General features: G+C 42.4%; 1 protein-coding gene across 1 annotated transcript; it reads left to right on the forward strand.

Annotated features, from left to right (window-relative positions):
• The first annotated feature begins 10,885 nt into the window (after positions 1 to 10,885).
• LOC119586459 lies at positions 10,886 to 12,033 on the forward strand. Its single transcript, XM_037935195.1, has 2 exons — positions 10,886 to 10,990; positions 11,380 to 12,033. Exons 1-2 carry the CDS (start codon positions 10,886 to 10,888, stop codon positions 12,031 to 12,033), a joined length of 759 nt encoding a protein of 252 aa, XP_037791123.1.
• The last annotated feature ends 467 nt before the right edge of the window (positions 12,034 to 12,500 follow it).

A 12,500-nucleotide genomic window follows, 5' to 3' on the forward strand; every position in this document is an offset into this window, starting at 1 on the left:
GTGTGGTGTTGTGTGTTATTTATATTAAAACCTTTAAAATTTTATTAAATATATATTTTGTCCACACAAAACCAAAACCCCCCAACACCACCACACCCCACACACACACCACACACCCCCCCACATATATATATAATTAAATTTTTTTTTATTATTATTATTTATATATACATAATATGTATTTTACGTTTGTTTTTTATAAATATATGTTTTTATATATATTATTTTTATAATTATATTAAATTTTAAATTTATCCTATATATATCAATTATTTTAATATTTTATTATTATATTATATTTGTGTGGGTGTGGTGGTGTGTTGTGTGTTGTGTGTGTGTTGTGTGGTGTTTGTGTGTATAATATTTATTATATATATAATATATATATTTTTTTATTATATATATTTATTATTTTATTTTTAAAAAATTTTTTTTGAAATTTTTATAAAATATTTTATTTTTAATATTATTCGTATATTTTTTTATATTATAAATATATTTTTATATTATTAATTTATTTTATATTTATATATATATATTTATATATATATTTATGTTTATTAATATATATTTATATATATTTATATAAAATTTATGTTCATTTTTAATATATATATATTTAAATTTATATATATTTATATAATATTATTATTTATATATAATAAAAATTGATGAAATATTAGTAAAAGTTTTAATATATATATGCGTGCGTGTGTGTTTTTCTCGGTGTTTCCCAGACCTTAATGAGTAGAAAGACGTCTTATAACCACTACTTTTATTCAGAACATTATTTAATTCCTTGTAGATTATGATTCCGCACTGCTTAGCAAAGTCTTTGATGAACGATTCAAATATCAAGAGATATCACTTCGCTGGAATATGTTTTGATATATTGTGTTCAACACTGTCTTGTGATAATGTTCATTTGTTGAAATGTTTACTTAACTATCATTTTAAAAAGTTGACATGTAAGTTTTACCCATGATCTTATTGTACCTAAATATAATGTACACAGCACCCTCATTCCTTTTTGAGCTTTAACATACCATATGATTTTTAAAAGCGTTCATGATTGTTCATTTCCATTTTTCTTCTGTGTGTGTGTGTGTGTGTGTGTGTGTGTGGTTTGTTTTGTGTGTGTGGTGTGTGTGTGGTGTGGTGTGGGTTGTGGTGTGTGTGTGTGTGGTGTGTGTGTGTGTTGTGTGTGTGTGGGTTTGGTGTGGTAAAAGGAGAAAAAAAATGTGTGCACTGTATGTTTATATAAGGTGTGAGTATTTATACATATGTTTGTGTTCATGTGAGTATGTGCACATGTGCTTGCGTGAGTTTGGTATATGTGTGTAGGTTTACACATGCGCCTATAAGCAACACAACCCAAAACCAAATAAGCGGCCCTTTCACCCCCCCCCAGAGGCCAAACCAGACTGGTGTTTCACGGTCGCCATGGACGGTGCGGGGGGCGAGCGCGCGCTGAGGGTGGGGTAGGTGGAGGGGAGGGGGATAGAGTAAGGTAGAATGCGAGTATAAACTATCGAAGGAAGAGTCTTCTCTATTGTTTATCTTTGTCATGTTCGTGTGTAGTGTTATGCCTCACTCTGGTAAGAGAAATATCAGATACAGATACAGATGTTATTATAGATATAATCAAAACACACACCTAAAAATAACAGCACTTTAAACAATACATATATTACAAACAACAATATATACTTTTGGGGGTTGTATATATATTGTATATATACAAATTAAAATTTATATATATGTATATATTTTGTGTTTTGGGTATGAATGCCACTCTATTTTAATTCATTTACGTCTCTGACATTAGTTATGCCTCACCATAATAATTGCCCTGTTTAGCTTTCTTTGTTACTTTAAAGTACTTGGTTCTTCGACTTTTCAGTCTCTCTCTCTCTCTCTCTCTCTCTCTCTCTCTCTCTCTCTCTCTCTCTCTCTCTCTCTCTCTTTTCTCTCTCTCCCTCTCTCTCTCTCTTTCCGTGTCTAACTTACACGAGCACACACAAACACCTACTATCATTATGACAAACATTTCATTTCTTTCCTCGTATTATAGATACTCTGTTAATCACTCACTGAAGTAATCGTTAGTCACATCGACCGCATATCAATTGCTTTGTATATATATAAAAAAAAAAAAAGGTGATTGGTATACATCAGATCTCATAGTAAGAAAACTTAGAATCGACATACATCTGGCACCTTCACATTTCTGAGAACGGTGCGTATTTGTTTACTTATCTTTATGCTCATAAAAAAATGGAAATATGCTGCTACAGCAAAAACATTGTGATGGTTTTGATAATGATGATATTGATAATAAAAGTGATGAAAATAAGGACAACAGCACTATTATAATAGCAACTGAAAATAATGGGAAATCTTATTTTATTTACAGGAAATAGAAGGAAATAAATACTAAGGATATTTTCCTGTCTCTGCATCCAGGAAAAAGAGATGCCCAGGAGAAGTAAAAATAAAACTGATCTATAAAATTTTTTTTTTCTGCATTGCTAAACGATAGTCTCATTGTAAACCAAATTCAAAACTATGCTTTTATATTATTTGGCGGATTGTAAAAATAAACGAATTCGTTTTTGTTATCGCTAGCGAACTTGTGGAAATCATGACAAGAATCTTGTTACTGTTGCTGTTTACATTCTAGCTTTCTAATTCTCGAAGAAGTTTCCTTTTAGCTGGACTCGGACTGGTCAGTGTTCAGCATTTTTACTTGGTGATGGAACTACTGCATTTCCGTTCAGTTTTGGTAATTTTTTTGTGTTTTTTCTGTGTAGTTTTTTAAAGTTATACCCTCGATAAGGAAATTACGACAGGCCCATTAGTCCTCGCCAAAGGGAGGATTTTAGACGAGGTGTGTGTCGCTCGTTCACCTTAAAGGCGTTCCCCACAAGAAAAGTTTTCCCCCCCCCCTTTCCACCCAGCGACAACGGCGTCCTTGTGAAAAGAGAGCGGTTTTCCACGTTAAACTCCGGGACAAAAACCCAAACCGCTGTGGCCCGGAGGAAAAGATCGTGCCGCTGCCAGGAGGTGCGGCACCCGGGGCACAAGAGGGGGTCATCCTCGGGGCCTGACCCCGGCCCACTATCGGTCCCCGGCGCCCTTTTGCCCAATCTCGTTCCTTCGAGCACCTCAAAGGAGAGGGCGAAGCCCCGACCGGGACGAAGCAGGGTCAGCCCAGGCCGCACGTCCCCAGGGGGAAGCAGAATCGACGCCGGCGGAGGGTGTTGCCCTTCGTGCCGGCTCATCGCGCCCCACGACCAGCCGACCCCTTCGCCACCCGCGTCAGGAGGAGGCTGGGGGAAAGGGCCCCTTTTGGTTACTTAAGGGGGATCCCAAAAAATTTAATATGTGTTCCTGCATTTATTGAAACGGAAACCCACAAGATATTCCGCTACAAGATTTTAGTGAAGGTGGTTTTTATTCTAAAAAATCTACAGTAAAAATTAACGTAGTTGGGGGTTAACCTAATTCGTATCAGCAACATTTCATTATCTCTGCGTTGTTGCTAATATTGTCTTTCGTATGTAGTGATACACTGCTTATGTGTGTATATATATGTATATATGTGTATGTATATATACATATATATGTATATGCTGTAAAGTGTGTGCATTTTTAAAATAACGTCATGTAATATGTAATTTGTATATATGTAATTTATATTATACATATATAAATTATACTGTATAAAAGTGTGGCGTGGTGCGTATGTATTCATTAATGTCAGCCGTGGTCTAACCCCCCGACAGACGAAACCCTGACGTACGCAGACTGGAACGAAGCATAGACAAGGTGAGGTGGGAGGATTCGGGGGTTTCGACCCCCGTTTTCCGGGTTTTTCGCATTACCAACAGGTGCGTTTTAAAGGGTCAAGGGCTTTAGGGTGGCAAAGGGGGGGACTGGGGGGAGGGGGGGGGGTAGAAGGGGGGGGGATGATAGAGGAAAGAAGCATACTTATTTTGCTTTTAAGAAAAGGATATATCAATGCAGGGATATAAGCAAGTGCAATCATACACTATCAATATAAATATAACATACCAACTCTTCAGACCCGGTACAGAGTCCCCCCGTGATGTCACCAAATAATTATTTTACTTCGCATATTGAGAACACCAGCATCCAAGTTCCCCGGGGCGAAGGGCTGAGGCAGCTCAGCGCTGTCCGAAGGCGCCGAGCTCTTCCCCACTTCTGATCGTAGGTGAGCAAGAACCAGCCCAAAAGCATTGGAGTACGGCATTATCCATGTAGATATGGGATCCAACAAGATTTGTACAAGGGGGGCACGGCATTTTCTTGTGTGGACTTGCTTGGGGCATGCTTTTAACCTAATGGGGAAAAAAATGCAGAAAAAGAGCTGTCGGAAAAAGCACACAGTTTCTTGCGGGCTTATCAAAAAGCTGGCAGATGAGAACAGCGTTTGACATTATGCAAAAGACCGTAAAAATTATGGAGACATAGACCGTTTTATGTATGAAACCCATTGCATGAGAGAGCGGGGGTTTTGTCCCAAAATGCAAAAATAAATATATATATAATAAAATATTATAAATATATAATTATAATTATATATATATATATATATATATTTTTTTTTTTTTTTTTTTTTTTTTTTTTTTTTTTTTTTTTTTTTTTTTTTTTTTTTTTTGCGGGTGACTGCGGGTGTCTGTGTTTATATAGATATGTTATATATATTCATACATAGATACATACATACATAGATTAGATATATTTACAAATATAATCGTGTGTGTGTAAGATATACAAAATGTGTGTAGAAATAGACAGATACCGCTAGGGGGATGCCCATCCTACAACATTTTATTCGCAAAAATTCCTTGTTATCATCATCAGGTACACTTCCGGGTGCGGCCAGACCATATGTATGACAAGATTTTAACACCCCTTCCGATGTGCTGGCGATGATGCTCGAGTCCCGCTACTTGTGTCGTTGGAAAAGGTGAGAGGGGGGAAAAAATAGGAGACCAGAGAAGAGAGAGAGAGAGAAAGAGAGAGAAAGAAAGAGAGAGAGGGGGGGTGGGGGGGGGAAGAGAGAGATAGAGGGAGGAGAGGAAGGTAGAAAGAGCATGCGTGAAAGAGAAAAAAAATAAGGGGAAAAAAGAAGATAGGGGAGAAAAAGAGGAAGGGGGAGGGAGAGAGAGAAGGACGAGAGAGAATTTTTTCTGATAAATTTATTTTCCCTGGACAGGACATAGAAGTACAAAAAGGGACAAAACCGTGCTCGCGGCCGTTTGGACAATAATTTCACGATTTATATGAATTGCATTCCCCTTTGCATTTGCGCTCAAACCTCTCTCTCTCTCACCCCCTCTCTCTCCTCTTCTCTCTCTCCCCCTCTCTCTCTTTCCCCTCTCATTCTCTCTCTCTTCCTTTATTCCTCTCTCTCTCCTTCCCCTCATTCTCCCTTTCTTCTTCCCCTCTCTCTCTCCCTTCTTCTCTCTCCTTCTCCTCTCTCTCTTCTCCTCCCCCTCTCTCTCTTCCCTCTTCCTTCCTCCTCTCCCTCCTCTCTCTCTCTCTCCCCCCTCCCCCCCCCCCCCCCCCCCCTCCCCCACCCCTCCCTCCCCCGCCACCCTGGAAAATTCCATCTGGGGGCTCCGTATTTCTTACCTTCAAAGTTTTTCGCCCGGTCTTGTCCGGGGGGGTCCTCCTCGGGGGTCCCAAATTTTTGGGTTTTTCTTTTGAAAACCAAATTGCGGAAAAAATTCCTCTCTCGGACACTCCCTTCCTCCCAACCAACCCACACACCATTTTCCAACATAACCCCACACATTTTTGGGGGTTTTTAAAAAGGCGCAAGAAAAAATGCTATCCTCAAATTTTCTTACGATTCACCTTAAACATATTTTCCAAATTTTAAAATTTTTTGTTCCAGGGGGAGTCCAAGGGCCAAATAAGTGTGGGGGGAAATAAAATGGCTTTGCCTTATGGCCGTCCGTAGAGGGGGTTTTCGGGAAAAAGAGCAAAAACTTTCCCATTTTGGCCTTTTATGCCGTTTTTTGAGGCAAATTTTGGGGGGGAGTAAAAGTTATTTAGTTTTTTTCGCCCGGGGGTTAAACCCAGATATTTTTTCTGCCGGGAATTACAAGCTTGGAGTCCCCAAAATGAAAAATGCGGCCCCGCTGCCTGATGACCTGGGGTAGGGGTGCGAGATGGGGAGTTTTAAGTTTTTTGGCCCGAGAAGGTTGTTGGAGTATACCTTTGCCAAATTTGGGGGAAATTTTTTCTTGGGCTATTAACTACCCTGGTGGGGGCGGCAAACCAGGTTCCGGATGAATTTTTTTTGAATTTTTTTGTGGTTCAATATATTTTGGGAGAGAGGTGAAAGGGGTTTAAAAACAATTTCCTGTAAAACACGGTTTTGGGGGGCCCAAAGGATAGAGACTTTTTTTTCCGCAGTGCTTTTGTAGTTCAGGAAAGGAATTAATAATTTTGGGGGTGGTCCTCTGTCGTGTTGGGATGGTCTGGATGATTTGTACAGGGGCACCCCCCCCAAGTGAGGGACTGCGGCACAGGGACAGCTTTGCCTTCCCTGGTGAAATTGGGGGTATTGGGTTGGGGGTATAATTCTTTTTCTGGGGAGATGAGAGCCCCCGGCGGGAGATGAAACGGGAAAGGGGTGGAGGAGGAACGGATATCCTGTGGTGAATTTAAATGGATGCAAATGTCATCTGAAGCAGGTAACTGTGGGCCGGGAAAGTGGGGGGAAAGGGGTAAGCAGGCATAAAAACATTAAACAGCAAGGCAAACTACCTTGAGGAGTGCCATTTCAAAAAATTTTGGGGGACTACAGGCCAATTAAAAAGGACACGGGGGTTCGTTACTGAGGTAGCCCCCTTCATTTAGTAAACTTCTTTCACACCGAATTTCCACTGCCGATCAAGAATTATCTCTTTATATCAGTATTAAAAACACACTTAAAATTATGAATGCTAAACCGGTGTAGATTTTAAAGGCAAGGTGCTCCCTCCTCGCGAAACCCAAAATTAATGAAAAGGAAGCCTTACCTTGATGAGTGCAACATAGTTTATCTTTTTTTTATTGTACAATGCTCTTAAACCCGGGGGTCGCAAAGTACCCATCAGTAGGAAGAGCGGCCCCCCCCAGGGGGAGGGGCATTTTGAACATGTGAAAGAAGGGGTTTGCAAAATCTGGAAAGTGCAGAGCAAGCATCAAGAAGGAATTGGGTATATTCTGCTGGACTATGGTGAAGAGCAACTGGGGCCTTCTTCTTTACAAATTCGTTGAATAAATGCCTTATAGATCCCACAATGGTAAGATGCCCGATGCTGTTTGGAGTTGTTGCCCCTGAGTCAGTGTAATATTGTGGAGAGCAGTCGATATTCTGGAAATTTTATATGGGGAGAGTCAGGGGGTTGGGTTTCTTTGAAAGTCCAGGCCATCTTCTATTGCCTTTCTCTCTGCCTGTAGCACTCTCTCATCAAACGCCTCGGTATGGGTTTTTGGGGCGACGTGCAATGTGGTGTCTGTTTATGTAGCGTGTATGAAACTTATGTGTTTTTCCACAAGTGAGGAGTAGAATGTATCAGGTGATTCAATTCTGACTGTAGGAAGCACAATCATCATATAGGAGACAATGGTGTGGCTGTACTTGGATGGAATGCTGATACAGTTATGGGCATAAGAGGAAGATGGCGTGGCTGGAAGGGTATAATGGAGGCTAAGGACAACATGGTCAGAAAAAAGCACAGGGATGAAGGAGATGACATGGAAGGCCACCAGTCCTGAAGTGCGAATGTAATCCAAAGTGCTTCCATGGGAGTGAGTGGCCCCACTTCTATCCCAACAAGAAAGTCATAGTGCCTGATGTATTCAAGAAGATGTGGGCCATTCCGGTTTGGGGCTGGTGATATGTCGCCGAGGTCAGGATGCCGAGCATTGAAGTTTCCCATGTAAATCATGCCACACAGTGTCGGAAGGGGCAAATTTATTTATTCTGGAGAAGAGTAAACATTGCTCAATCAAATTTTGCCCTCTCCAAAAGTTATTTCCAGCAACTGAAAAAGCATGTCACTGTGTAATGATGTATGAAGAAGGTGGTGCGGGACAGCGGAGTACACATATGTTATGAGGCAATTTCTGACTGGGTGAACATAGGACACATAACAAGTGAATAGGGGAGACTATCTCACTAACACCCCCCTAACGAGAGTTGCCTTGCCATGGTGGGGGGGGAGGGGTTTCAGGTCCCAGTGACCTGGACCAGAGGGCTACCAGTATCAATATCTCCCTGGTGCACCAAGGTCTATGAGAAGAGCTGGTGCACCAACCCTAGGTTCATTCCATCTAAGACTTGGGAGAACTCACCCATATGTGTTTGCTATGTGTGGCATCTCATATTACTAGGAGAAAGGAGTCTTGGATGTTGAACGATGCTGCATACTGCACCCTGCAACTAGCAACACACCTCTTTGGTCCTCTTTGGTCAAGCAGGCACCATCCAGTCAGTAGTACATAGGTCCCACAACTGCCATCAGCACTGGGTTGTGACTGTGTATATTTCTTCACTACCCCTGTGGATGATGGGAGATTTTGAGCCCCAACTATAGCTTCTCCTGGTTGGACTCCATGGTGATGGAGGGTGAGAAAATGAATTCTAATTTGTATGATTTCTACACATTTACAAAGAACTAGCTTTTTCCCTGACGACCTATGCAATCCCCTGGCCAATCCCTCTGGAACATTGCATGCTATCACTCTGGAGCCTTTCCAGCTTCCAAAGAGCAAGAATGAGAATCAGAGTGCTTACTGGGCTCCCAGGCCAGGTAATGAGAAAGGTCCTCCTCAACCCATTAAGGAAATCTTACCTGGTAAATATGAAAGTATCTCATATTGTAAATACCTTGTAGTGAAGACCATTCATGGAGTGTCACGGCTCCAGAGGCCTCAATGGTGACAGCTCCAGCTGCCATCATATCCAAAGGGGCCTCCGCTGCTAGACAGAATGGCCCTGAACCGGAAGCTTAGGGCTGCCTTTTGCCCGGGCAAAGGAATCCTGAGCCTGTCCAAAGGACTCCTCCCAAAGTGGGGTCTTTGGATTCATAAGGCAGGGCTCCAGAAGCCTCAACAGTAACAGCTCCAGCTGCCACCACATCCACAGGGGCCTCCGTTGCTAGACAGAATGCTCCTGAACCAAAGGCTCAGGTCCGTCTGCTGCCCAGGCAAAGAGATCTTGAGCCTGTCCAAAGGACTCCTCGCAAAGTGGCGTCTTTGGAGCCATCAGGCAGGGTCCAGAAGTCTCAACAGTGACAGCTCCAGCTGCTACCACACCCACATGGACCTCCATTGCTAGACAGAATGCTCCTGAACCAAAGGCTCAGGTCCAGGCAAAGAAATCCTGAGCTTATCCAAAGGAAGCCTGTAGAAAATAGTTCCACAGGTAAACAACCCTCTAAAAGGTACTCCCAAAGGAAAGGGACAGCCTAAAGGTGTGGGCTGGACTTAACCACAGGTACTGTCAAACACCTTATGAAAAGGTAGTTTGTCAACTTGAAGAACTGGATAACCTAAGAGCTTCATGTAACCCAGTTTGTGTATGCCTACAAGGGATTATAACCAGGGAAAATCATCCAGTTTCCCTGAGAGAATTCCAAGTCCAAGCCCATTATTGGACCTTTGATAATGGATCTCATTTAGGAGTAGCGGTGATGGTACATCAAAGGACTCCACCTGCAGATGAAACCGCAGGTGACGGCTGTAAGGATAGGCTTGACACAACCATACACTGTTGCATCTATCTACCTTCCTCCATATAATCTCTACATAGGAAGAAAAACCCACAATACAAAAACTAGATTTATTGAAAGTGAGACTACAGTATCGAAATCCACCTGGATTCCATCTTCAGACCTGAAGATGGAATCCAGGTGGATTTCGATACTGTAGTCTCACTCTCAATAAATCTAGTTTTTGTATTGTGGGTTTTTCTTCCATTGTATCAGCACGGAAGAGTGTTTTGCTAATCAATCTCTACATAGATTATTTGGAAGATCTACTTGGGCAGTTGCCTTGTCCGTTTCTATTCTTGGGAGATTTCAGTGACCGACATCACCTCTGGGGAGACACTTTGTGCAAACCATTAGGAAGGTCCTTGGAGTCCTTGTTCTCAGAGTGTTTACTGAACAGTAACACACCTACACATTTCCAAATTCAAATTGGGACATTTTCCATCGTTGACCTGTCACTTGGTTCACCTGGTTCACAGTTGGATTTCACTTGGCAGATCATGGAAGACACATGGAAGCGACCACTTTCCAATACTTTTGGAGGAGGTGAATTGTATTCCAGCCAATAGAGTGCAGAGATGGTGACTTGAACATGCAGAATCTTTTTAGATCAACTGCAGTAATGCAGGGATCTGTGACTGGATTCCAGTGTGTTCAAGATGCTGTTCATCACTTCACATCACGAATTCACCTTGCAGTAAAAGCATCCGTTCTAAAAAGTAGCGAGCAGTGCCATCGATCTCTTGTACCATGGTGGTTTGATGAATGCCTACAAGCTGTCAGAGCAAGAAAAGCTGCATTAAGGCAGCTGAAACGACGTTCCAGTGATGTGGCCTTGACCCATTACAAAAAGACCCAAGCCAAGGCCAAGGTGAGTGCTAAAGGAGGCTAGATGGACGTCGTGGAGACAGAATGTCTCCCCAATTAATGCTGGGACCCCCTTAGCATGGGTATGGTGTGGGACAAGCACTGACCAGTGATCCACAGTCGGGGCATCACCATCGCCATCTTCGCTGAGCGGCAAATCTGTCTCGACAAATGTGGCAGGTCCTGAGTAATCCATGCCACAATACTGTGTAGCGCGCATGGTGGAGGCAATGACATCACGTGCAGGTAGTGCCGACGCTATGACAGGTCAGCACGTCACTACCAGCTCACTGAGCATGCGCAGGAGCGGGAGCCTCGAGCAGGCGAGTTTATATCAGGCCAAATCTACACCCTTTAAATCTCCCTAGGGCAATAATACGTTCTCTGGGTCTTGTAGTATCCTGTGGAAAGAATAGTTGTTGTCTGTTCGCTATATCCTCCAGAAAATGTGAGAAATCTAATATGTTTGTTTACATGCATGCGCCCCTGCCCTCTTTGCACCTATGTGAGAAATGGAAAGAGTGAGAGAAATAGCTCCTGAGACACCGTGGTGTATATACATACATGCATACATATATATACCAAATCTTTATATTAATACACAGATATGGGTGTGTGTGTGTGCTTGTACGTGTTCGGTATGTATGTGTGTGAATGTGTTTATTCATCATCGTACATGAAGCTATGTATATTCAAATGAATATATTTGCAGATTTCGAAGGCCACGCGAGTCATCGTGCTGTCCCAGAGCCGCCACCGTCCTCACTCCCCGGATAGGTTCAACAGAGGGGCGACCTTCAGCAACGCGAACTTCGATTGGAGTGAGATGACGTTCCTGCACTTGATGCGAGCATACATAGAGGGCCATGCTTTCGTCCCTCGCGACGGGCAGCAGACATACGCCCAGGACAGCGAGCACGGAACGAATCGTCAGGGATCGTTCGACTGGAATAATACACAGAAGACGCGGCAGTCCACACACACTCAGGATCGTGATTTCAGCAACGAAGCGCAAGACAAAGGCGCTGCGGACGATGGAGAACCCCTCCTCGGTAACGGCCATAGGCACGGCCAACGACTAAAAGACCACTCAGTGTCGTACCGGGACCATCTGATCCCTGGAACGTCCACGCCGGGCCTGTGGTGGTGGGACTCGAGCATCCCGATCAACCTGGCGGAGATCGAAGAGTGCAACGAGCTTCACCGTCGAGACCTGACTGGTGACGTGGCTTACACAGGTCCTCCTCTTACTTGTAGAGATGATCAGCATGCCGGACCGGGCACGTCTTCTGATCTTGCTACCATGTTACTCAACCTAATATGTAATTCCTTCTTAGGTATGTCTGAGACATTCTGCTGCACGTGAAGATTATATATATATATATATATATATATATATATATATATATATATATATATATATATATATATATATATATATATATATATATATATAGTTACATACTCATATACACACTGCGCAAGCGTGTGTGAGTGTGTGTGCTTGGAATTTACATGTCATAGCCCCCGACAACAGAGTTAGGGGAAGGATTTCGAAAATGCTATCTCGTCTTTTAATGAATATGATTTGCGTGTGAAACGAAGAAGGAAGCAAAGAGATAGAAAGTGTTTATTTAATAATATAATAATGGAAGGAGAGACAGAATAGCGATAATGGCGGGAAAAGGATGTAGTAGGAGCAGGGAAATATGGGTATCGTGGATTAGTATGAGATCAAGGCAAGAGACTATTAGGGTAACAGAAAGGTTTTGGTATTAGTATGTGTGGCCATGGAGGCAAGGAGGCTAATCTTACTGTTCCCGATTCACTCTT

Source organism: Penaeus monodon, chromosome 3, assembly GCF_015228065.2.
Source record: "Penaeus monodon isolate SGIC_2016 chromosome 3, NSTDA_Pmon_1, whole genome shotgun sequence".
NCBI classification, from domain to species: Eukaryota; Metazoa; Arthropoda; class Malacostraca; order Decapoda; family Penaeidae; genus Penaeus; species Penaeus monodon.